Source organism: Diadema setosum, chromosome 17, assembly GCF_964275005.1.
Source record: "Diadema setosum chromosome 17, eeDiaSeto1, whole genome shotgun sequence".
Lineage (NCBI taxonomy): Eukaryota > Metazoa > Echinodermata > Echinoidea > Diadematoida > Diadematidae > Diadema > Diadema setosum.
The window spans coordinates 4,078,256-4,104,308 of NC_092701.1; the positions used below are offsets into that span (position 1 = coordinate 4,078,256).

The window sequence follows — 26,053 nt, forward strand, 5'->3', positions numbered from 1 at the left end:
AGATGGCACAGCGAGGATGAGGAACACACTCCGCACGATGTAAGACTATTTGGAAGGTCAGGCGAACTGTTCAGATTTCAGATGACTAGATATTCCCAAAGTCATAACTAAAGGCTATGACTTATCTAGAAAGCTGTTGGAGTGTAGTAATCTTGATAAAGGGTGTCCGCCATCAGAGCAGCTACACCAACCATCTTTCAAGACAGCACCTTCCTTCGAACAGATTCCTGTGACAAAGTCATGTGCTTGCGTCATTAAAGAATCAAAATGGCGCAGGGATGAGTCTGACAGAAATAAGTCCATCTGGGCTGTGATTTTGCAATGACAGGGCTTCATACACTTAGTGAACACACAACCATTTTTTACCGCCACAATCTAAGTCTGGTACATTGCGAGATATATTTAGCAAATAAGCTTTCTGTATGGAAGAAGCAAGCTCTATCTAATGTTTGAATAAAGTTACAAAGATGACTAGTAATCCCCTGAAGGCAACAAAATGTGATTGGGTTGGACCTCTATGGTGACGAACTTATACCAATGACTGAATGCACTCCAGATGCCATGTCCTGGCATCATATTTAAATAAAGATCTCTCCATGAAAGCCACGTTGTCAATAAGATCTGCCAATTTTTGTGATTCTGCAGGAGGCGTCCGGAAAACATACATGAAGATATCTTTCAATGACTTGACAAGACAATACTTTTTCTTTATACATGTACTAAGTCTTTTTCCGATAATGTATTGGAATTAAATACATGTATCCCCTTTTCATGCATGTGGTGCATAAGGACATTGTAGATTTTGATGAGGGATTGTTAGCAGCCCTGCATCGACGCATTTTATATACGCTTCCGGAATGTCTACAGACCAGCGGCCTCAACTCTATACAGTTGGCTTTTACCCTTTAGGATTTTTGGGAACCGCTCAATAGTACACTCCAGCATCTCAGAAGACAAGTTGCTGGTTGCCACAGTCTGAAATTGAAACAGGAAAAACAATGAGCAAAATGAGAGTGGGAACTTTGTGAGAAAATGTAACATTCTTTTCACATCAAGAAATGACAAACGCTTTATTGGATTACACACATTTATAATAATTGACTGACAAAGTTAGCTACAGACACAGTCATGTGAAGTTATTTCTAATTTTATAGAGAATTATGATAATTGAGAAAAACCAAACATCGTGCACACTAGAATACAGTGATACAATGAAATTGTTTTACTGCACTAATGTTCTGTACTTTGCAATGTGGCAATACTTACAAATATGTTAAGATTTGCAGAAAATTACATAAAATTTAGACAAAGCATTCTATACACCTGAATGTCCACAGACCAACGACCTCAACTCAAGAGTAGGCCTTTACTATTACAATTTCAAGAAACAGTTCAATAGTACACTCCAGCATCTCAAGAGGACAAGCTGCTGGTTGGTGGCACAACCTAAAATTGAAACAGAAATGAACAATGAACAAAATAAGAGTGGAAACTTTGTGAGAAAAAAAAAATAATTCTTTTAAAATGAAGAAAAAAAAATGTTTGATTGCCTAACATACATCATACAGTAAATCACCAAGTTCACTGAAATGAAGTTGAAGTTCTCTCTAACTTTACAGAGAAATGAGATAAATGGGAAAACAAACATCATGCAAACTATGAAATAATGCACTAGATAGTAATATCAATCTTTATGTTTATGTTGCAAATAAAAAATCAAAAAGGCAAATCACATAGCATGTGGATTGAGAAGTTGAACATGACATCATAACTAATAAAATTCTTTTCTAAACTACTGCAGCCCTAAAGGCACTAAATCTATCACACTTTTTTTTTTATAGTTGACAGCGTATTTACAGCAAAAACAAGCATGCATTTACTGTATTGATCATTAAACCAAAATTAAAGAGATGGTATAGTTTGTTGGAGCCTTTAACTTTTTGCAAGATACCAAGATGCAGCTTGTAAAATACCAGAGGGATCAAAATTTTATGAGATGAAAACAAGTAAAACAAAGCAATCTTTAAAAAAGTGGGACCAACCTTTTATTAGGATTACTCTATTTTGGATCTCTCTGTCATTTCAAAGTCAATTTTAATTTAACTTTAGAACACTTTTTGCACCTCTACAGTCAAATATTCTTTACGCATCTTCTATACCATCAAAAATTCTGAATTAAACATACCTCAACATAACATGCCATTCATCTTTTCTAGCACAACTGTTAAAACTGAAATGCCACTTCACATAGTATGTGTAACTTACAGAGTAAAAGTGAACAGAATGGACAAAAGTCTCATATAAAATTGAATGTAACATGAGAAAGTTGTGATTTTCACAGAACAGGGATTTCTGTCACAATCACAAATGCAAAAAAGAGGTGATGGCATTGTCTCATGAGTCTTCCTCCAATTAGGAAACTTGAAGTTTCTCTTATATATATATAAATATATATATATACTATACAGTTGTATTTTATATCCTCTTTTGCATACATGATACATGTCGTTACATTCCAGTAAAAATATCTATTGACATGGAAGGGGTTGTAGTTGCACGTACATGTATGTCATTGACTAAAATCATAATTTATGGGGTTTGGGGTGGGTTTGTTTTACTTGTTTCTGGTAAGCAATAAAATGCTAATGTCAAATATAACAACAACAAAAATCTAGGACTATATGCATACACAGTAGTCAGGAAATTCTGAGTATCTTCCAATATAAGATATTCCCCAATGGCAAGAAGTCTAATCACATCAATGTTCTTTTGTACACTCCCTTTTAATGCTGACAACTGCTTCCTGTGATTCTCAACCTCTGTGCAGGAAATTTAGACAATACCTGTCAAATTACCAGTACTCGTAAAATCATCCTGGTGAAGATGGCACCACTCCAAAGTAATTACTATTCAGGCCATGGAACACAAGAGGCTAAGAAGACGTATACAAGGCATGGATAGTAAGGTCAATATGAATCTGCACCCCCAACTTTGCGTTGGTATATCTCTACTGAGTATACTGATTATAATCCTATAACAACAATGATAATGATAAATAAAACTATACAAGCCTGCATATGCTCTGGATGATTTCATCTTGCATGCCTATCCCAGGTTATAGTTGTCCCTTTAGTAGACAACATCCCGGAATGATACAAGGTTACATCACACACAGAACAATTACATGCTGGTATTAAATCCTGATGTACAGCAAAGATATTTTGTACACAGAATATCAAAAGTTAAATAGCACTTTATTCTCGGGCATATTATTTTTCCTTATCCACACCTCGCCAATAAATTGGGCAGTGGAGTTTAAATAGAGGAAATCCTTAATTGTCCTTTTTTTACATTCTTTCTTTACTCTCCTTTTTTCTGTTTTAGCTTATGCAATCCATTGCAGAAATAGGTTTTGTAACTAAAACTTTCATTTTTTTTTCTAGCCTACTTCGAAAGAGAGAGAGAAAAAAAAAATCAAACTTACTGCCCACTGATTTTGCTACTACATTGTATGCCTTTCCCTTAGACACCTGCCCATGTATACTCCAGACTTGTCCTTGATTTAATGGGAGGGGTGTAATGAACACTACTGCCCATGACATACATGTACTTGTATTTTATACCTTTTTCTTCACCATAATCAATGAAGTTGTAAGGTAAAAGACAATATTGCCTTATCTAATAGATGACACAATATAGACTGACTGATGTCAATATGACTGTATGTCAATCGTGACATTGTTAAAATTCCACAACTTTCTCATTTCATGTCCAATTTTAATGAGACTTCATCTATTCTGATATTTTTCGTTTAATCCATACTGAAGCCATCTTGAATGTTGAGTTGCTTTCAGTTTGAAACATCTTTCTGATCTCCCTGCTACCATAAACAGGCTCCAGAGAAATTTACTTGCAGACCAATATTACAAAATCATGACATATTTTTTTTTTTTTTGTAAACAGAGAGTAAGCAGGCATAATGTCATTCATTGTAAATATTATTGTAAACACCAGTTCTCGTATCTAAAACCACTGTTCAAAGTTGACCCTTTTTTAAATGTGCAAGTCACTCACTATCTCTTTACCTGGATTTACCTAGGATCAGGTCTCATCTATTTATCAGGCTATGGATTGGCCTTTCTTATTGCTGGACTATGCAGTACATGTATATTGCAAAAGTAAGATATACCCTTCTACAGTTCTAGAAATTTACTATGACCTTCAGGGATTGAAAATACCATATCAACACATTTTGCTCCAAAAGGGTGCTTCAGAAAATCGTTCTTACAATATGCTACTGCTTTACTGATTTAAGTGTTCAAAAGAAATGTATCATGTTTTGATACAGTTTTCTGCATCTGGAATCACTACTATACGGACACTTATATCAACCTTGGAAAATTCTAGTTTCTAATCGTTCACTTTGAAAAACTAAAAAATGCATACTTGCTAATATTGTCTGCCTTTTTTTAAATCAAAGACAGGATGACTAATTAGTTGATATGAGTAATGACATTATATACTAAAGATTTACAATAATCCTGGTAAAATGCACTGAATATGTTAAGCATCCTCATTATGATGTATATTGAATCCACTTTCTGTTACCATGAATAATAACAAACTTGATGTGTACATTATATTGCCTGTATACAATGTAGTTTTCCCTCAAGAATGCAACATTTCATATTCACAGATTTAAAGGTTGATGATGGATAAACAGTATAACACGAAAAGACTATAATTTCCCTAAATGTACAACAAATTGGTATGAAGTTTACTGAGCAATAAACATAAAAATTCCATGAAGATGCAGGACCTAACGCAACATACATGTACTTGTATTTGAAACATGATATAATCCATGCTCTTCCTACTTTGTGTGATGAGCACATCTTTTCATAAAACACACTAAGCATGCTCTAGTAAATGAAGCTACAATAAAGTTAAGTTAAAAAAGAGTAAATTCATGTACCTTTTGAAAGATGTTAATGAAACTTGTAAAGTGCTTTTACAGTAGAGATGACATATATTCATCATATTCCTGGACTGCTGGAAATATCTGTTGTCTTTCCTAAAAACAGCACTCGTCTCTTTTCTTCCCTTTTCCCCTTTTTTTGTTATTACAATGTAATTCAGTGAGATTCTGAGATTTAAGGAAATTTTTATTCACAGTTGGACCACAAAAGCACTCTCAGTCCTGAAGGGCATACCCCAACATGCTTACTAAGGTAGGGGCTAATATTTTATGTGATTAATCAAAATCTCCAAAAACTCCTTTCCTTTAAAAGTGGTTAAACTTTAACTTCCTCATTAGTCGACTTTCAGCTCACAAGACTTTTAAAGCTTGTGTATGGTGATTTGCTAAAAGTACTAACAACTGCTGCAATTGATCACTTTGTTTAGATCAATCTAATGCACCTTACTAATGTTATTCTCAATCAGATACAACTGTAAATAAGAAACCATTTACCCAAATAATGAATGTTTTATCTGGACAACTGTATTCCACTTTTCATGAAATACCTACATGTGTACCATGTTCTACTGGAGATATAATGAACAATGAATTTATGACAGGTAATAAACCATTTGCAAAAGTTACCTAATAATTATGGCCATACAATATGTTTTTTATCCCTGCAGTACATTGAACACCCCTCTACTTTTTTCTTCTTTTTTTTTTGCATTTAAAAAAGTACAATGTATCTCTAAGACCTTGGATGTTAGGGATATGACAACACTGGTCAATGAAAAAGCTATATAAACTGGGAAAGTAAACTGAGTGTATTGAACATATCAATAACATAACTATAATGTATACATAAGTGCATATTTCCTATTAGTTTTGTCCATACACATTGGGTATTTATAACTGAATATAATGCCAGGAACCCTTTTACAGAAAAAGACCCACAAAAAATGTATTCAATATGCTGTCCTTTTTGTCAGAATGTTACACATATAAATGAATTATCCTTCCTTAATTAGCACACTCTCAATTCAGCAATTCCGCTTTTCATCGACTTCCTTATACACTGTCTTATCCGTATACAGGCTTGATTCAATGATGCTAAATGTGCGTTAAACATCAGTATTGCTCCAAGTACAGCCCCATTGCAATAAAACATCTGACACCTTTCAGGCACTCTTTGGGCACAAATAAGAAATATAACAAATCAGCATTTAAACGAAGCAAGAGCCACAAGACATAGGGACTTCAAGCAGGACCAAATAGTAAATTTTGCATTCCCTCCCCATTGGGATGGTTCCTGCCAAATCTGATTGCGCATTTTGGTATGAATAAAAGATCAAACTTTCTCCATGAACCCGCCATGAACAACCAGTTTGTTTTCCCTTCGATATATACAGCTGTATGTGTGCACAATACTCCTCAATGTTGTGTGCTGCTTGATCAGGATAAGACCATCTGATACTCAGTCAGTGCAGTGGTTCTACATATCTCAGTTACTTGTATACCTGTAGGGCCACTGAACTTTTGGATCTATCCCATACAATGTCACATGATAAATCCTTCCATATTTGGTTTAAAATCTAAGACTGAGTTTCATATACATATAGAAATTACATGGACACATACAGTAGGCCTTCTAACAGGTGATTATCACAATCGTTATAGCTCATCTTTAAGTTCAAGATTCAGGGGAGCTGAAAATAGCCGGGACAGAAGAACACACTAGCAAACTTTCCCATGCGTACATTATACAGTTTTATGTACATTATATACAGTTTATGTACAGAGAACTTTTAAAGACCACACAATATGTACAATACGATACAATACTACAGTATTCAGAGTACAAAAACATATTCTATCAGGACTTCACCTCAAGTTCATAACCAAATGATAACATAGCCTTGAATATACTTGACTCAAATGAACTCTCCTAAGGTGAAGTAAATAAATGAGAAGTAATCAATCTCATTAAGTTATCTCCTATCTACTAGTGTCTTTTCAATGCAATTTTCTACAAAATCCACACAAGCATGCATTATGCCAGATGGTATTTACAAACTGTATCATAACATGACAATAAAAGCATATTGAAACATACACTGTACTCCAAGTATAATCCAGGGTATGCACAAAATCAAGGACTATGTTGTTTCTGGAATCCTTCTCTTTGATCAATGTGTGCACATTTGTAAGCTCTGAGTCTGTTTCTTATGGAAGGACAAAAAAAAGAACAATGTTGCATTTTACTTTGCAACAAGTTATCAGTATGCCTGCCTCTAGCACCTCTTAAAATGTTTCTCAGTACCTGGTAATATGTTTTCTCAATCAATTGTTAGGAATTTAATGGCTAGATTTGGTTAGTCTGAAAGTCTGAATGTTCCACAGGACTCATACGTATGTTCCATTGTTCCAAGCACCCATGATATTCCCCTAATGCATTCCAAACACCTTTTTCTCTCTTTCCTTCTATGGATTTAACCAAATTCATACCTAAAAATCATCTGTGCCTTCCCTGTTAATCTGATTCATTACATAACAAATGCAGCACACAAAGATGATCTCTTTCACCAACTTTTCATGAGAGTATACACAAAACACCATCCTGATTTCACAGACTTTTCTGATCTAGATAACTTCATTCAAATCACTTCCTACATTTCAGTCTCATCTAAACAAATCAAACACATGTCTCTAAAACATTCCAATCGTGAGTAATAAGTTGTCACATACATTTGCCCACATGTCGCTGCTGACAAGTTCTGATGCTGACCTTGGCTGACTACATGTAACAGACTATGATGAAATTGGGTGTGGCAAAATTTCTGGGGATCATGCTCGTGGTAGACAGTGATGATTTGTTGATGAGCGACTTGTGAAAGGCAGACCACAAAATGTAGGACAAGCCAATGAAACAAAACAAACTCCAGACTGTAACGGGGACCGCATCGAGAATGCACCAGCCATGGACCCCATGTCTTTACTTCAAAATTCTGCTTCACACACAAATTTTAACATTAATTCCAAATAAAGGAACATAATTTGTTCCTTTATTTGGAATTAATATAAAGGTGATAAAAACAATGAGAAAGGGGGAATTGTCCTTGAGGACAGTGCATGTCAATCATCAATTATACAATATAACAATGAAAGGAACAACACTACGTTGTATATTCAGGTATGCCATTTGAAGTTACTTGAGTTCTGGTACATCAGATGTTTGGGAAATAATCTTCAAGTAGAGGGTGTCATCCTTCAGAAAGCCTTGATTGGGATCTTCAACCAGTTGTATCTTTGCGAAGAGAGGACATCCAGCTCCAATGTTTCTGTCAGAGGTCGGTCGCTTGAACGAGGAGCTCGTTGGGTCTGGCCGAAACGCTTCGACAATGCTTTTGTTGAGGGGGTCAGCCTGGTTCACCAGCTGGAAGGTGATCTTCTGCTTGAAAGGCCATGGCAACACTGCATCATACAGCCCCCGCATGATGGTTAGAAAGAGAGAGATGTGGGTTCCCTTGCCAACTCCATCTCCCATCAAGAACACTCGACCACACAGCTTGTAGCCATATTGGCTGGTAAAGAAGGGCTTAGAGTAGATAGACTTCACGTTGGTTGTCGCTGCCTCTCTCTTCCTCTGGCTATAGCTGTCAATCTTCCAGAGAAAGACTCCACTGGAGGAAGATTCTAACTCTAATATCCTCATTTCCAGCTTCTGCACAGACTGAATAAGTGAATTAATCTCTTGCTCCATTTTGTCAATTCCTTTAGACAATTTTTCATGCTTTTTTTGAGATCCAAAATTGCTTGAAGCTTGCAGACTGTCCATTTTGCTATTTCCTGCAATAACTTCACGATGCAGGGTAGCCATAACTCCCTCTAGAACATTATTTTTATCGTTTATAGCAGCAATTGCTCTGGGAAGCTTTTCCAAGTCGTCAAAGCGTCTGTTGCATTTGTCTGCTTCTTGGCTTAACTTGGATACTTCCTGTTTCAAAGCCAGCAAATCTAAATGTGTGTCATTATCTTGTCCATGTCCTGATGTCCGTCGGTGGAATGGAATCATGGAAGCCTCAGTAGTTGGGCTATTGTCTGCGTAGGTACCATTCAGTGCTGCTGACCCAACCATACTGTTCTCGCGCGAAAGACCAATCCGCGAGTGGCCATCAGGTTCATTCCTACTAGGATTGCTTCCACTACTTTCATCACTCGAGAACTTTTTCTGAGAGGAATTGTCTGTCCTTTGAGATGCAGTTCTCGAAGCTGACACATCTCCATCACACATGTCTTCCGTGATCTGAGCAGTAGCCCCATACTCATCGTTTTCTAGAGCAGTTGGCATTGCGGGGTCCAAGACGCTAAATACTACAACTAACCTTTCAATGTATAATTTAACCTCTGCTTTTTCGCTGCGGAGAACCAGTCCACATGTCCAATCCCAAGTCTCCTGTGGATCGAAATAATTTTAAGAAAATAAGCACTTTAATAGAAGTTCTTCTATTAAAAGTAGTTTAAAATCATCTGCGTGATGCAGTATCCAGTGTCGATATTGACTATTACATTCTTCTCTGCATGACTAGTGTTAGCATTACTATTGCATGCCAGATTTCATCACGCTGGAACTGCTTACGCTACATCAACTGATATTGCACTTCTGTTTTCAGTGTGAATTTTGATAACTTCATTTCTCAGATGATCACTCAGAAAAGTCATCTGAAGATAAATCATCAAAAGACGTACATTATTGACAAAGGTGAAAATTCCTGTTTGTTTTTAGTGTGATGTGTGTCTGTCTCCCATGGTGTTGTTTGCAAATCTGGCTAGCAAACAATGATAGCCAAGAAGAGGGAGCGAAATTCAAATAAAACTAGAAATGTCGCTATGGCAACTAATGCCTCCGCCATAATGTATGATTCTCCCAATAGGTGTATGGTACAATGTCTTCACAATGTGTGATGACAGTTTCACATGACTGACAAAATATTGAAATGACAGGTTTGTCAGAAATATCTTGAATGTTCACTTTCCTTGAACTAGGTTTGCTATAATTGTCTAAGAGTGCAGGTACATGTATTTGGGGAATTGAGGATTTTTACTTGACTTCTGACCGACCCTTTTATAAGTTTATGCATCAACTGAGTAATTTTCAAGGTATGAAGAAAGAGTGATTACAGTATAAAATATATCGTCCCTGGGGTGACAAGACCTTGTTTCTGCAATTTTGGTGAAAATGACTTTTTTGGATTAATGGTCAAATAATGGATTAAGTGATGTCCTGTCCAAATCCCAACTGTCTTACTCCAAAAATGAAGCCACCACGGCATGTCAAAGGAAAGGCTATCCCATTCACCACAGTGCTTTGGCCGCCATGTTTTTTGGCTCTCCCGAACATTTGACATTTTGTAGATACGAGGTCTTGTCGCCCCAGCGACGATATATATATTTTTATGCATTTAAACCTGGCCTTTGACCCTTAATCTTTGACCTTTGACCTTCTGGCTGGAAATTTCCCCAAGAATCTCCATTAGGTAACATGTATATATCAAGTTTTAAAAATAATAATGCAAGCATTGCATAATATACACTAGTATATGAGGGAAACAGAAAAATTTTGAGGAGTAGACCTTGACCTTTGACCCCTGACTATTGACCCATGACCCCTACATTCCCTAGATAATCTCTACCAGTCAGTACATGTGTATGTACCAATTTCCATGAAGATACATTAAACCATTTGCGAGAAAGGTGAAATTGTAACATTTTCTCCTCTTGACCTTTTGACCTTTTGACTTTTGACCTTATGACATGAAACTCTCTCTGGAGAATCTTTATATGCAGTAGTACATGTCTACACTAAATTTCAAGAAAATACCTTCGGGCATTGCATGGATATGGGGGAAATAGCAACATTTTTAGCATTTGACCTTGACTTTTGACCTTTGACCTCTTGCCAATGTCACTAAAATCTACTCAACTAATAAGCCAGTTCACAGTTACAATCTGAGCATGTGCAGATAACGGTCATTGCAGACCTTCTCTTGAAATGAATTTGCAACTGTGGTATTCAAAACCTAGATAGGGCTTCTTGACAACTGTGTTGTAAATGAATCAGGTGCAGATTGGTATTTACAGGTGAATGTGCATTCTTTTCGCTTTTCAGCAAGATTAACAAAAGCCATTCATGCAGCACTGACATGTGAATCAACACTTCCTGCATTACTGTCAACTTCTCTTCTTGAGAACTATTCCATGTTTTGCAAAGTCTGTGGTTGGAGAGGTCATTGCAGACTAGTGCTAACTGTGAACTGGCTTATTGCCCCATCATAAATCATCCTTTGACCAAGTTTGGTGAAAGCTGCTTCATCCACGTTTTTTGAGTTATCACGTAAACAGATAGATTTTAGGATTTGACCTTGATTTTTGACCTTTGACCTCTGTCCAATTTCACTCAAAAACTAATCAAGTAATTGTCCCATCATACATCATCCTCTGACAAAGTTTGGTGAAATTTGCTTGATCCAGTCTTGAGTTATCGCGTAAATGGATACAATTTCATGATTTGACCTTGACCTTTGATCTTTGGCCAATTCTACCCAAAATGTAATCAAGTAATTGCTCCATCATACTTTATACTTCGACCAAGTTTGATAAAATTCCAGTCAATATTACTCAAGTTATCGCATAAACAATTGCGGACGGACGTACGTACGGACATATCATGGACGGAAAGACAACCCAAAAACATAATGCCTCTAGCACCACTTCGTGGCGGAGGCATAAAAATAGACAGCGAGCTCAATTCATTTTCTTAGGACATTGAAGGCTACCACACTCAAGGATTTCCTTTGATCAGCTTTGATATGTTGAAAGATTTATGATACTTATGCAAAAACACACTTTAATCTGTCCTATTGTTTGCTACTTAAAGGGGATGGCTAGTAACTGAACAGTGGGAATCAATGGGAATGCTGGGGGATGATTGTTCCAATTCTTGTGGGATTCATTTAAGAGTACATTATGTATCTATTGTTGTGTGAAAATTGTTTGCTTCAGAATGGTCTCATATTCAAGTAATGTGCAGTTTAATGTTTCCAGGTTAGCATGCCTGTACAGTGGCGGGGCATTAAACTGCACATTACTTGAATATGAGACCATTCTGAAGCAAACAATTTATTTAAATAATCTATAATAATAGATATTTTTACTTTCAATGGATGGTAATGATTTATTTTATCTGCGACAAATATTGGCAAAAAAAAGAGTAAAAAACAAAGAAATACATAGAAATATTCAAGAAACATTAAAATACATAAATAATTATGAAGCCGAATTTTTGCTTCAATATCATTGTTGAGGATATTGATAAGAATATGTTCACCAAAAATTAGAAGTCTTGGAGCCTTATTTTTTTATTTATAGGCAAAAAAATATTTTTGCGTAAATTAGCATAAATCAATTAATGTAAAATACATAAATTAAAATTTGAAAAATCTAACTATAACTACGATCTGGGGGGGGGGGGGGGGCTAAAAAGGCCGCCCGGTTGTTTCAAGTCCCTCAAAAAACCCGGTGGGATTAGGGTTAAACAAGCAATGATTCTGCTTTGATGAAATATTGTCACTGATAGCCACTTGCATACTGGGCCAGTAACAGCAAGCTCTGTTGGTTCCTCTCCTCACCGGGTGTGAATCTCATTTTGACAATAGGACTGATTCAATTAAATTTTGTGAAAAAAAAATACAGACCTACATTACACATAGAGACATACACTTTCGAAACATGCTTGGGTGTATAATGTGCTAAACTTTACCTATCAGTCTTCACAAAGTCTTAATACTGATACTATTGTATGACCTTTAGATATTTTACAACAAATGACTTGTTTCTTTTAATATCATGTGGAACTTATCTTGCAGTGACGGTACTCACCCTCATGCTAAGGTGAAGGATCTCGGCCTGTGTGAGGCGAGTCTTCATTAGGAGGATCATGGGACACCAGTCGTCTGCTCTGTGCAGCTCCAGGGCTCTGTTCTTAGGTAGCCACTTGCCACAGCCAAACACCTTGCACTGGATGCGGACAACTTTTCCACACACTCGTTCATGATTCTGAAAGAAGAGCCAAACATGATGTGGTGTTTGAGCACTACTCTTTAGGACAGCCCTTCCACTACTACTGCCCCAGTATTGCAGGCAAGGGCAGTACAAGGTGGATTTCTCTGACTTGCAAAATTATGAGGATTTCTAATGGCAAAGGCCCAACATTGTGAACAGGTAAGTTTCCAATCATATTACTTGCCCAACAGTGCAAGGTGGAGGGGGGGGGGGGGTGTGAACATTTTGGATAAAATCCAACATTTCACCAATGGATGTTGCATCCATTGGGCAGGACATCAACCTAGGATCTCCTGTTCATGAGTCTGGAAATACATACTGAATATTAGTTTGCATGAATTGAAGCCAAAAAAAAAACAAAAACAAAAACAAAAACAAACAAACAAAACAGGACACTAAAAGTTTCAGCAAAAGTTTCAGGAAAGAAAGTTACGATTTTGTTTAGAACTACAGTTGTATTCAATGAAAACAAATTGGCAACTCTATGATATCACACACAAGTTCATCCCATATTATCATTCAATTAATATCATTTAGAAGCAACATAACATCATCAGGATATGATTTCATAATCTTGTGACATGTGGATGCATGATATGGCAAGACATGATGATTTTAAAACCTTCCTTTGAAATGACAAGTAATTTCATATACAGCAAGTATCTAAGATTGCTCTGAAATATTTAGGTTAAACACATCATACGGATGCATTCTTACAGTAGGAAATAATGGTAAACTGTCCAAAAAAGAATAAACTGAGGTATAGACTTGATAGTTTGTTTCATTTTTTGGCATATTGTCTCATCTTTATGAATAATTTGCCCAAAATAAAGCTCGAGTGTTAAAAATTGAGGAAAATGTGAAACCCAACTTCAAATTTGTGTGCTATGTTGCCAAATCATACAAATAATACAACATGGTATCCCTGTCTAACTGTAGTCCTTAATCAAACCTAATCTGTAGATTAAGTTAAAAGATGCTTCCCATACCCTATGCAAGGCTCGACATTAGACATGGCCAAGGGCTACCAGAAATAGTTTTGGTGGCCGTGTGTCACCAAATTACTTCATGTTCAGTGTTTTTCTGTATTTTCTACGGTCATCATATTTCCTTATTAGGTCACTAAAACATAAAATTGAATGATTTTTGATGGCCCACAGAAGCCACTATTAAAAAGAAAAGGTAAATAGTGTCAAGTCTTAGTTTTGTACTGGTTGTTTTTGTTTGTGATATCAAACACCAAACTGTCTCTCCCTTTCTCTCCCATCTCTTTCAATACAAGTGACATGATACAATGAACCTGGAATACAAGTTTGCCAACAAGGAGGAATCTCTTGCACAGAAGATTATCAAAAGTAAGTTATCAATCATAATAAGGTCAAACTGGTGGTCAAAGCAACCTCCATTATAACAGATTTTCCCTGTATAGAAAATTTGCTACCCTTGTAAAATACTTCAATTTCTAAAGGAATTTCTTTTATAACAAAAGTGTGCCTGACTTTTAGATACCCAAACAACATTTTGGCCAAACCCAAACCTTGATATAAATGTCTGTTTGCAAGCTTATTTTTTATCCTTCCAGATATGGCCTCATTAGTTCAATTCTTTTAGGTATCCTATCCTATCAGGTTAATTGTGTTTTTTTTTTCTTGTTTCAGGATATCACTCTTTCATAAAGCAGCAAAGTGGTGACAAGATTCAAGATAGAAATCTTCTATTAAATATATTTCTCAAAAATTAATTGTTTTTTATGACATGATTTTGATAGTTTTTACATATTATGGAATCTTCAAAATGGTTATGAAGGTTTGATATTGCTGGAAATCAAACAATACAATCCAGAGATGAGGTATATCTATGTTATAAGACCATTACAGACATTTACCGATATAGAGTGTGGCCAGACGCTACATAGACACTTAAAAGATTCCAACTTCAATATATTTTTCAACATTCAAGTTTGGACTGGAGGAAGTGCAGATATCATATTTGATATTTCTCAACAGATAGAAATTACATCTAAAGGCAAATTTTCTTTCTTTGCAGCTCTCCTGGTTATAATCAGTACAACAGTTATTAACATTTATTGCATATCAACTGGACCCCTGGAAGACAAGCTAATGTAGCCGAATATGGGGTCTCCAGCTTTCTTCTCAGGTGGAAAATGAAAAAAAAAAAAACACGAAGGGTTCTAAATTCTGACAGATCAAATAATATTAGGGTATCAGTAAAAATCTTTCATACCTCAATATAATCAGTAAAAATCTTTCATACCTCAATATAATCAGTATAAGATCCTCTCCAGGAGCAGTTTTTACATCGGGCATTCTTGAATTTCTGTAGGCGTCTCTGTGCTGTTTGGTCAGATTTAAGCTTTGAGAAAGAGGAAGGAGAGAAGAAAAACTGATAATTAACATAAAATACGGCCTTAATTTCATGAAGACATTTCAAAGTATTACAAGCTTCATGATCGTAACAAAGCTAGCAGCTGGGGCCAGTAAATGAGCTGCAAGAAGCATAATGGTTACTATGGTAACTGTAATTAGAATGTCTTAAATTGCTAGCCACCTTGCGACACAGACCTGACTAACTCTTTGGTGTCTTGCTCTGCTTCATTTTCAAAAACAAATTGTCCAAACACACAAAAACATAGCATAGTAGCACGACGCTATCAATATCAACCTAAAAGCAATTGGCAGTGCATGTTTTGTGTATGTTCTAGAAACCGCTTTTGGTAGTCACAACATTCTGTACATCTTTAACCCATTGAGGATGAGTCCCCAGTATACTCGGGCAAGTGTCTATGGGAAATGCATGTTGTAGAAATCAGCCCATCCTCAACGGGATAAATAACTGCACATATTCCTATGAACACTAACAAAACTTGTAATTCAAGATGCATCATTACAATTACTTTAAAAGCTTTCTTCAATGACATTTCCTGTAACATGACTGTACAATGAGCCATGTCATGAATTTTCTAGAAATCTCATTCTTCACAGAAAATCTTTAATTTATGAAGTCGAAGTCACCTGTATTACAAATTCTGATTCAAAATGAGTTGATGCATTATTTTGCTACATTTATGTATGTTGAAATGCCATTTAGTTTCACTTGTTATTGTTGTTGCTAAACACTTTATTCAATCAACATGTATTTGCTGAAAAAAAAAAAAAAGAAGCTTTGGCACTGGTGTGCTCATAGTCAATGTATTCATGCTTGCACACATACTCTGATTAAAGAAAGGAAACAAAGCACCACAAATATCATGTCAAAAAAAAACCCAAATATATATATTTATGTATATATATTAAAGGAATAAGAGAAAAAAAAAATTCTACCTCTCTCAGCTTCAGAGCAGCACCACATGTTGGGCATTTTATCTGTTCCAATGCTGGTAAATTTCTGTTTAAAAGAAAAAAAAATGAATACATAAATGCATGTACATACAGCACAGTCATAAAATTTAGAAAAGGTATAACACTGAATGAAATTTACTTCTTCACTAGGTCATCAGCAAAACAGGTGAGGGAAAGAAAACTCATTTGTCCAACTTCATTTCATAAGCCTACAATAAGTTAGAAACAGTCCAAACAACAACAACAACAACAACAACAACAAGAAAAAAAAAGACCTGCCACTAGATAAGAAATGAAACAGTTTAAGAACTTTGGGATGGGTAGATAAGTTTTGCAAGCAAAAAAAAAAAAAAAAAAAAAAAAAAAAAAATTTGCAAGGTATCCAAACACAAAAGGTCACTAAAAAAACACTACCAGTATTACTATGCTTTATAAAACATTGAGTTTTCAATTCTTTTGAAACAAACCAAGACAAGAGATATAGGTAAAATGTCAGTCTGTGTACTGTAAAATGATCATCTCAGATTCCTTTTTCTCTAAGCAGATCACCTGAATTTTGCAGTTTTCTCAGCTTTAATGCATTCCACTTCATCACAATAGCAGTAGTCTTAAAGGGATTGTATATAATTTTAGTTGAGACCTATATACTTTAACTTCTGGTTTCTAACATTTTTTGGTAGGATAATGAGAAATCTCCTGTGAAAAAGTGAAAGAGCATGTAATTCTAAGAAGAATTCAATGTTTATTTGATGAAAATTGGTTTTAAAATGGCTGAGAAATCCAAAATGGAGCGATCCTGTTAAAAGGTACGGTGGGGCCCATCTTTTATTATGATCGCTTTGTTTTACTTTGTCTTTGGACGTCTCAGCCATTCCAAGACCGATTTTCATCAAACAAACTTTGAATTCCTCTTAGAATAGTATGCTTTGTGCCATTTCATAGGTGGTTTCTTGGTACTTTGTATCTCGCAAAATGTTGAAAGCCAGATTCTGATCTCCACCAGTACTATACCATCCCTTTAAGGATCACAGATGTACTTTTCTGAAAAGCAACATGGAACACGGTACTTCATCATGGATGGTTGCATATCACAAGCAGATATCACACTAACTTTGTGAAGTAAACGGCCCAGCAGCTTTTACAGCATGCATGCTTGCAGTCACCAGAAAAAGGTTCTCTGTGTGGGAGTCTACACAGTGGACAGGTGACGTCTTGGGCAGAAGTTTTTCGGTTGGAATCCATCTCAAGATCAAGGTCAACACCAACCATTTGTAAGCTGTGAACCTGAAGAAAAAGAGACAGTTTCAGATTCAATTCCACATCAATACATTATGTGTTTATAATCATACACGTGTATGTGTAAATGGTAAGCTATCTTTAATCTAAGCCGATTGATCTAAAAAAGAACAGTTTCAAAAAGTGGTTTAAAGTACTCGGTAGAATTCACAATTTCCAAATGAGAAGGAATGAATGGCCATGTTTTGTTGAAAGTTCCCACCTATTTGGATAATTCCAAAAAAAGGCCTAGGGTATCCAACTTGTGACATGCTTATTTTGACAGGGAATCAGCCTTTTTTTTTCTAACATACAGGAGGTCCCTTCAAAAATGAGTGAAAACAAAATTCTCAACTTAAATTGAAGCCAGTCAGCATATAAAATAGCAGTGCATGAGGGAAAAACATGATTCTAAGCGTGACATCCTGTCCCGCTCACAGGGGTAACTTTCCATTTTGGCATCTCAATACCTATTTTACACTAGTTTCATGTTTGTTTCATTGCATGTGGTCATTATATTAAAAAAAAAAAAAACAAACAAAACAAACAAACAAAAACAAAAAAACAACCTGTACAATGAACATTCAAAGAATCACAACGAATCGATTTGGGGCCAGGAGAGAGATTCAACAAGGTTCCAGTCTAAGCAGGACATCAAATATTCATTCTGCATATTTTTCTTCAAACTAATGCTGACAATGGTCAGTGTCTGATACCTATTACTTGAAAGAAACCACAGCTATCACATTGTAAAATACATGAGTGAGACACAATTGTAGTAGAACACACAAAAGAAAAATCAAGCGCCCTAACATATTTTGTGGGACACCAACACCATTTGTGAAAATTACAATTGGTCATAATTTCCATGTTTCTTGTTTTTTTCACCCAATTTTCTCTCAAAGTCTTTAAAACTGCATTTATATGTGAGCGCCATCAAAATAAGAACTCTGAACAGTTCAATGCAGGTGCTTAATAGGGATTCCACCCTCACAAGTTACGGTTCCTCACACAATTTTTGGGTAACCAAATCTTACTCAAGGAACTTAATTCTTTATAAATTCACTAAGTGAAAAAAAAAAAAAAATCCAGAGCTTTTGATGCATAACTTTTGTTTTTAGAATTCAAATTAAAATTTGCTTTTCTTCTATAACTTTTGAGCCATTGAAATAGATTTCTATCAACTTATAACTGTAAATCTATCAAACTGGTATAAATAGCACAAATGTCACATCATTTTGCCTATGACTGTCATGATTTTGCACTTTTTTCTTTAAAAATGTGTCTGGTACTTAAGCTAATTTTGTTTGCCTGCAAAAAGGAAGATACTTACCTGAAAAACAGTACTAAAGAGTAAAATTACAGTAAGGCTTGCACCTTGTAAGCAATGACATGATGAAACAGGGGCATTGATGTAGCCCACTTTTCTGGTGCACCCACTTTTGTCTATGATAACAAAACAAAAAATAAAAAATCTTGTCCTTCACGTTTGGTATTTGCCATAACTGTAGACGTCATTAAACCAAGGAGGTACTAGGCTTAGTACCTCCTTGATTAAACTAAATCATAGGTTGGCAGTCAGCTTCTTTCTAGCATGATCTGAACATTTTTTTTCTTTTTTTCTCTCTCTCTCTTTTATTTCATTTTTTATTTTATTTTATCTTTTTTTTTTTGGGGGGGGATCCCAAAGTTCCCAAAATATCATAGAGTTAGTGGTGTTATTCACACGTACCATCTTTGTAAAGGGGAAGGCTAGTAACTGATCAGTGGGAATCAGTGGAAATGCTGGGAGATGATTGTTCCAATCCTTATGGGATTCATTCAAGAGTTCATTGTATATCTATTGTTGTGTGAAAATGATTTGCTTCAGAACGGTCTCATATTCAAGTAATGTGCAGATTAATGCTCCGTCACTGACCAGGGACGCTAACCTGGAAGCATTAAACTGCACATTACTTGAATATGAGACCATTCTGAAGCAAATCATTTTCACACAACAATAGATATACAATGAACTCTTGAATGAATCCCATAAGGATTGGAACAATCATCTCCCAGCATTTCCACTGATTCCCACCGATCAGTTACTAGCTTCCCCTTTAACTATGTTGTAAAGAGAATTAGATTTTTAGAGACTGGCTTGTGTAGTATAAACAATGCAATCAGTTCAGGTTGAATTGTCCACAAAATTTATTAAGGATGGACCATCTAGCTACTCCATGAATAGACAAACAGACAGACGGACACATTGAAAACATAATGCCTCTGGTGACACTTCATGGCAGAGGCATTATGTACACTGTATGTTAAAAAAAAACAACGACAAAGTGATGTAAGGCAGAACTAAGACTGTAGTGGGCAGTGGACTGGGATGCCTCATCATGCAATCAGAAATTTGCCCAGATTTATGTTTTCTTTCTTTCTTTCTTGTTTAATTCAGGCCATATTCTGAAAGCAGAGATTATAACTCATCAAAATTTCGGACTCTCCAGCGAAACTGTTATTTTAGTGACACAATATTCTATGTCTGCAGATTGTTTCTGTTTAGAAAAAGTGGGCAGAAAACTGTGAAAAACATGTCAAATTTGTGACACAACTTTTATTCATGTGATGATCACACATTTGAATCAAGTTTGTTCTTCTTTTGGGCTTTACACACGCTCATTCACACGAGGAACTCTTTGGGTCAACTTTGTTCACATGCAAGAAAATGCACTCTTTAGAAGGCCACTTTATGTTATAGTCCAGGCGCAGCCACCCAGAAAAAATGACTTCGTTCAACCCACCCCGCAGAAAAGGTTCGACTGCATGGGGTGGTCGGTTGGACCCTATGGAACACCCCTAGGTAGTATGTGATATCAAATTGTGGTATCAATGAAATTTTACAGGCCATTTTAGTTGCGACATGACCATATTCTTCGAGGAAGCGTCTGCGCACACTAAGACTACTACACGTACCACTAGCACTGCTACAGGCGCCAATGCCAGTGGTGCGTGTTATAGTTTTAGAGTACAAAGACTTTTTCCGCGACAAACATCGGTTTTTGCCTGCAAACTAACTTTTCACGCTAAGCTGGGGTCGGTGTAGTGTAGTTTCCAGACTTTTTTATTTCGTCTTTACTTCTCCGAGTTGAAGCAAGCCAAGTGAGAGTGCGTACCCAGCGATTGTGACGCCCGAACCGTTTTTTGTGGCAATCATTGAGCATGCACCCTCACTCGGCTTAGCGCAATATAGCGGGCTTCGGCACAACACACAAGCTGTAACTCAGAGAAATAAAGGCGAAATAAAAACAGCTAGAAATTAAGACTAGGGTCGGTAACGCTTGTCGCTATTGGGGCACTGAAAATGACAAAATTATCACAGTTTTGCATTTATTTCACGAAGGATTCATCGAAACGCCTTAAAACTATATATGTGCATGTTGCTAGAGATGTCAGCAATACAATGGGATACATTGTAAGGTATAATATTGTGCATGGTTACCATGGTAACCGGATGCCTACAGGTGATTGGTAACTCCCAAAAATATCTGGAATTTAGACAGGTTTGTTTCTTTTGCCTTTCGTGCACATCACTCATTGTAGATGAGCTCTACACTGTAAAATTAGTCTGGATAAAAAGGGAAAAGACGCCCAAGATTTTTCCCTCATTCTCTCCTCAGCATTAATATTCATTACTGCACTTTTTGAATAAAATTTACATATCATATTTCATTTTACTATATATATATATATATATATATATATATATATATATATATATATATATTACAATAGCTAACGAACACAAAAGTATGCTTAATTCTTTGATGGATAATCCAGCGCACGTGTATATTCCTTCTTTAGAAAGGAATTTATCGGTGTTCTTGAATAAACTTCCTTTGAGAACATAAACAATCAATTGCTTTCCTCAGCTCTTTTCCTGGATTGTTTTGAATAACCATCGCTCTGTAAATACTCAAAAGAGCTACTACAGAATATTGGCTTTGCTTTCTGTATTCATCTTATTTTTAAGGGAAATTTGTGTCCATACATTATTAAAAACTATATACATTTGCCTACGCTTTGAAGTCAAATTTGTGTTGAAAGTACGACGGATGCAACTTTTTCATGCATTTTACTATTCGAGAATGATATCTTTCTTTCAATGGCCGTTTATTATGCCTTTGCTTACACATTTTGCTGTAACTTGATAATGCTTCAAAAATATTCTTCACATATACCTGATGTCGTACACTTTATGCAGAAGGAAGGACATGCTTATTGAGCTTTATGAAATTATGGGCTTTAGTTTTTGAGTTATTGACAACTTAATTCTGATTGGATAATACTGGTTGCCATGGCAACAGGGAAAACTTTTTTTATTGAAAATCAATAAAAAATTGTGTTTTTTTATTGCATCTATAAGATAAAAAAAAAAACAATGTTTGCAGCAGCAGGAGGCATTTTGGGGGTTACCAGTCACCTTTAGGCATCCGGTTACCATGGTAACCATGCACAATATTATAACTTACAATGAATCCCACTGAATGGATGACATCTCTAGCAACATGTACATATATAGTTTTATGCAGTTTTGATGAATTCTTCATGAAATAAATGCAAAAACTGTGTGAGTTTGTCGTTTTCAGTGCCCCAAATAGCGACAAGCGTTTACTGACCCTAGTCTTAATTTCTAGTCGTTTTTTCGTCTTTATTTCTCTGAGTTGCAGCTGATGTATTATGCAGAAGCCCGCTGTATATATTGCGCTAAGTGGAGTGAGAGCACACACCCAGTGATTGCAATTCGGCCGTCACAATCACCAGGTATGCGCTCTCACTCGGCTTGCTTGAACTCTTGAAATAAAGACGAATTAAAAACGGCTAGAAACTACACTACACCGAACCCGGCTTGGCGTGAAAAGTTAGTTTGCAGGCAAAACCCTTGTTTATCGAAGAAAAAGTATATGCGCGCTAAGACTACTACACGCAGCACTGGCACTGGCGCCTGTAGCAGTGCTAGTGGTGCGTGTAATAGTCTTGGCGTGCGCAGACTCTTTTACGTTTATTCCAACAAATCATGATGAAAAGTGGCCAGTAAAATTCTACTGACACCATAATTTGGAACCACATACTACCTGGGGATGTTCATAGAGGTCCCATCTACCACCTTGTCTGGTCAAACCTTTTCTGCTGGGTGGGTTGAACGAACTCCTTAATTAAGCCTCTTACAGGAATTAGCGCCTTGACTATTAGAATTTAAAGGACAAGTCCACCTTCATATGCATTTAAGGATTGAGAGAATGCAGCAATATTAGTAGAACACATCAGTGAAAGTTTGAGGAAAATTGGACAATCGGTTCAAAAGTTACAAATATTTTAAGTATCTGCGCAGTCACTGCTGGAAGAGAAGACTACTACAGTGTATGATGTCACATGCGTACAACTACATAAGGAAAATAAAAAGAGAATTTCACAAAACTTACTTTTTGAATAAAGTGCACATTTCTTCGACTTGCTACTGACATATGTTACGGGTAATATTATTCCCCCTGCCTTCTGAAAGAGAGAAGTCGAGTGTTCTTTAGTTATGCGAGAAAAATGGAAATATGTTGAATTTTCTTTATTCTTTCTTTTGGATATAGTTGTACTCACATGACATCACAAGCTATTAGTCTTCTCATCCAGCCATGACTGAGCAGAAACTTAAAAAATTCATAACTTTTGAACGGATTGTCCGATTTTGCTCAAACTCTCACTGATGTGTTCATTGCTGCATTCACTCAACCCACATGTCTATGAAGGTGAACTTGTTCTTTAACTTAAATGAATGGTTTCATGTTTACTTTTGCTGGGATATCTACCATCTGTCAGACTCTACTCAACAATCAAGCCAAAGAACACATTGAAGCACTGAACTTTTTATTCAAATAAATGTACAATGGTAAAAGCATAAAAAACTGTTCCTCTGATACCTGTCAGTAATCCTGAATACAAAAACTAGGAGAGAAAAAAAATACCGCCAACACATCATTTCATTTTTCTTCGAAATAATTATCCCATGCATTCTTACAGCACATGGAAAAGCTCTGGCAACAACTATTTTGGCATTAGGTATGGTAATGTTATTATTGCACATGTACTAATATAACTTTGCCATATTTTTTTTTTTCTTTTTCTTTTTTTCAAAGTGTGTGATGATAAAGCCCAACCCCATCCCAATTGTAATATGCTGTACACTCATTTGCATTCCAGTCCACACTGAACTATACCAAGCCAAACACTGCATGATAACCGGTACCGGTACCGGTATTATGCATTCTACATGTTACCAGTACTCAATGACAAAGACACTGGACCGCATCAATGGATTTGTGGTTAGCACACATATCTGTCCCTATAAAAACAGGAAGTGTAACAAGATAGTGCTCATCATCACATTAAAAAAAATAATAATAATACAGTACCGGTAATGCAAATGATAGTATTCTAGAGCATGTGAGTGGTCTTGATCTAAAATCAATCTGGGCTTGTTTTGAAGAGAAATTTTAAAGCCACTTTCTGGTACAAATCAAGGAGCTTTGAAGCTCCTTGTTCAAATCAAGATCCTGACCACACGACATATCACACTCGATTTCCATACCTCATCAAATAGAACTTCAGGATGAGCTTTGTATCTATTGCTGCATGTGATGCCTCTGAACTAGATCTACATACATGTGTCACCTCTTTCTCTGTGCTGGGGCACTGTACTAGGAGTGAGGAGCTGAAAGATGTCACCAAGCACACTACCGGTACATACATTGGCAGAATGACTGCCAGCAAATCCAGCCTGGCAACATTTAAGCTATAAAATGATGACTAATTCATGACAAATCATTTTCCATTTATACAATGACAATGCATTGTGGGTGTATGTACATTGCACATGATGGTTGTAAACATTAAAGAATTATTAATGACCAAACTACACGCCCACAGTTTGGTCATTTTTAGTTCTTCCGTGTGCTACATGCACGAGTTTATTATCAAGTAGAAGTACAAGTCGTTTACACCCGCAAACAGTAATAAGGTCAGTTTTGATGTGTCACTGTAAATGAATAGGTGTTACTCATCACCATGATTTTGCATTCAAAATCATTCACTCCTTCACAAAAGCTGCATTCACGATACTGGCACACAAGTGGCATACAATTGTACCATGCACTAGCTGCACCACCTACACACAGTGACTACCGGTACCGGTATGAACCAGTACTGACGACAGGTAGTGACAGGGCCTAAATGAATTAATTACACCGTCCCATTGTTGTATAATATCATCTTAGTACGATAGGTTGTCACCAATGTGCACATTGACTTTTTATGCATGCAAAATTGATAACACTTTGTCACAGCAGGGAGGTGGAACCTCCCTGGTCACAGTTTACTTCTAAGCCTATAGCTACAATGTATGTCTGATAATGTTGGATGATGCATGCCCAATCTCTGAAATGGCAGTTTGCTCCTTCTGCAGGAGTGCAGCATTGAAGTCTGTGTGTAGATCTTACGTTCATCTCAAAACTGCCAGCATGGCCTGCTAGTAAGTTTATATCGGCTGTCGTTTCTATGTCTGCTAACTCTAGATACAAAAAGATACACCGAGAATAACTAGATTCTTCTATGCTGTAAACTGCCCATTTCACCTAGGTGGGAATTTCCCCCTCCTATGTCCTGTAATGTGGTTGTTAGTTTTCTTTTCTTGTGCCAGCAAGCATACCGGTATATCGCATTTGATCTACTAGTACATTGCGCCATATCATGAGGATTCATGACTCATCCATTGCGTTTTGCATCATGTATTTTGCTATTTTTAGAGACCACACTTCCATATTTGTGCTGTCGATCGAGTATACTACTATAGTAATATGTGTACGGAGCTCGGCGGAAGGATCAGAGTGCATGCTGTGTGCCCATGCGCTGCAGCATTATGAGCACTGCACCTGCGCGCAGCTAGTGCGGCGGTCGCGGTGGCGTCATGATGGCCATCGAATGGTAGTGACGTGCTGTCGGCATACGTGTGGACGTCGTCGTGGTCGGTACGTGAGCATTATTGCCATTTCCCAGCAGAAAAGTACGTATCATGGACTGAAGCGAAAAGCTCGTGCAGATGCATCCCTCTCTTCTGACCGACCATTAATAACAATAATAATAATAATAATAATGACGGTAAGTAAGTACTTCGGCAGTTAAATGGGAGTAATACGGCCATGTGAATCAACATTACCTCACTTATATTATGCTCATACCAGCGGCTTTACAAGACAGACGATTCAAAGTGGGTACCGGTAGGTGATTCTGATCTTCCACTCAATTACTG

General features: G+C 36.5%; 1 protein-coding gene across 1 annotated transcript; it reads right to left on the reverse strand.

The window, feature by feature from the left end:
- Positions 1–6,911: 6,911 nt before the first annotated feature.
- LOC140241104 (uncharacterized) lies at positions 6,912–26,053 on the reverse strand. The gene is made up of 6 exons (XM_072320872.1): positions 25,961–26,053; positions 17,552–17,724; positions 16,423–16,486; positions 15,356–15,454; positions 12,899–13,075; positions 6,912–9,416 (listed from the first exon to the last, which is right to left on the reverse strand). The coding sequence occupies exons 2-6, from the start codon at positions 17,707–17,709 to the stop codon at positions 8,169–8,171; spliced, it is 1,746 nt and encodes a 581-aa protein (XP_072176973.1). The 5' UTR covers positions 17,710–17,724; positions 25,961–26,053; the 3' UTR covers positions 6,912–8,168.

Coding starts and splice junctions, on each gene's coding strand:
- LOC140241104 (XM_072320872.1), bottom strand. CDS start 17,709: ATGGTTGGTGTTGACCTTGATCTTGAGATGGATTCCAACCGAAAAACT. Junction 13,076..15,355: donor CTTATACTGATTATATTGAG/GTATGAAAGATT, acceptor CTCTTCTTTCAG/AATCATGAACGAGTGTGTGG. Junction 9,417..12,898: donor TCCTTCACCTTAGCATGAGG/GTGAGTACCGTC, acceptor TTCGATCCACAG/GAGACTTGGGATTGGACATG.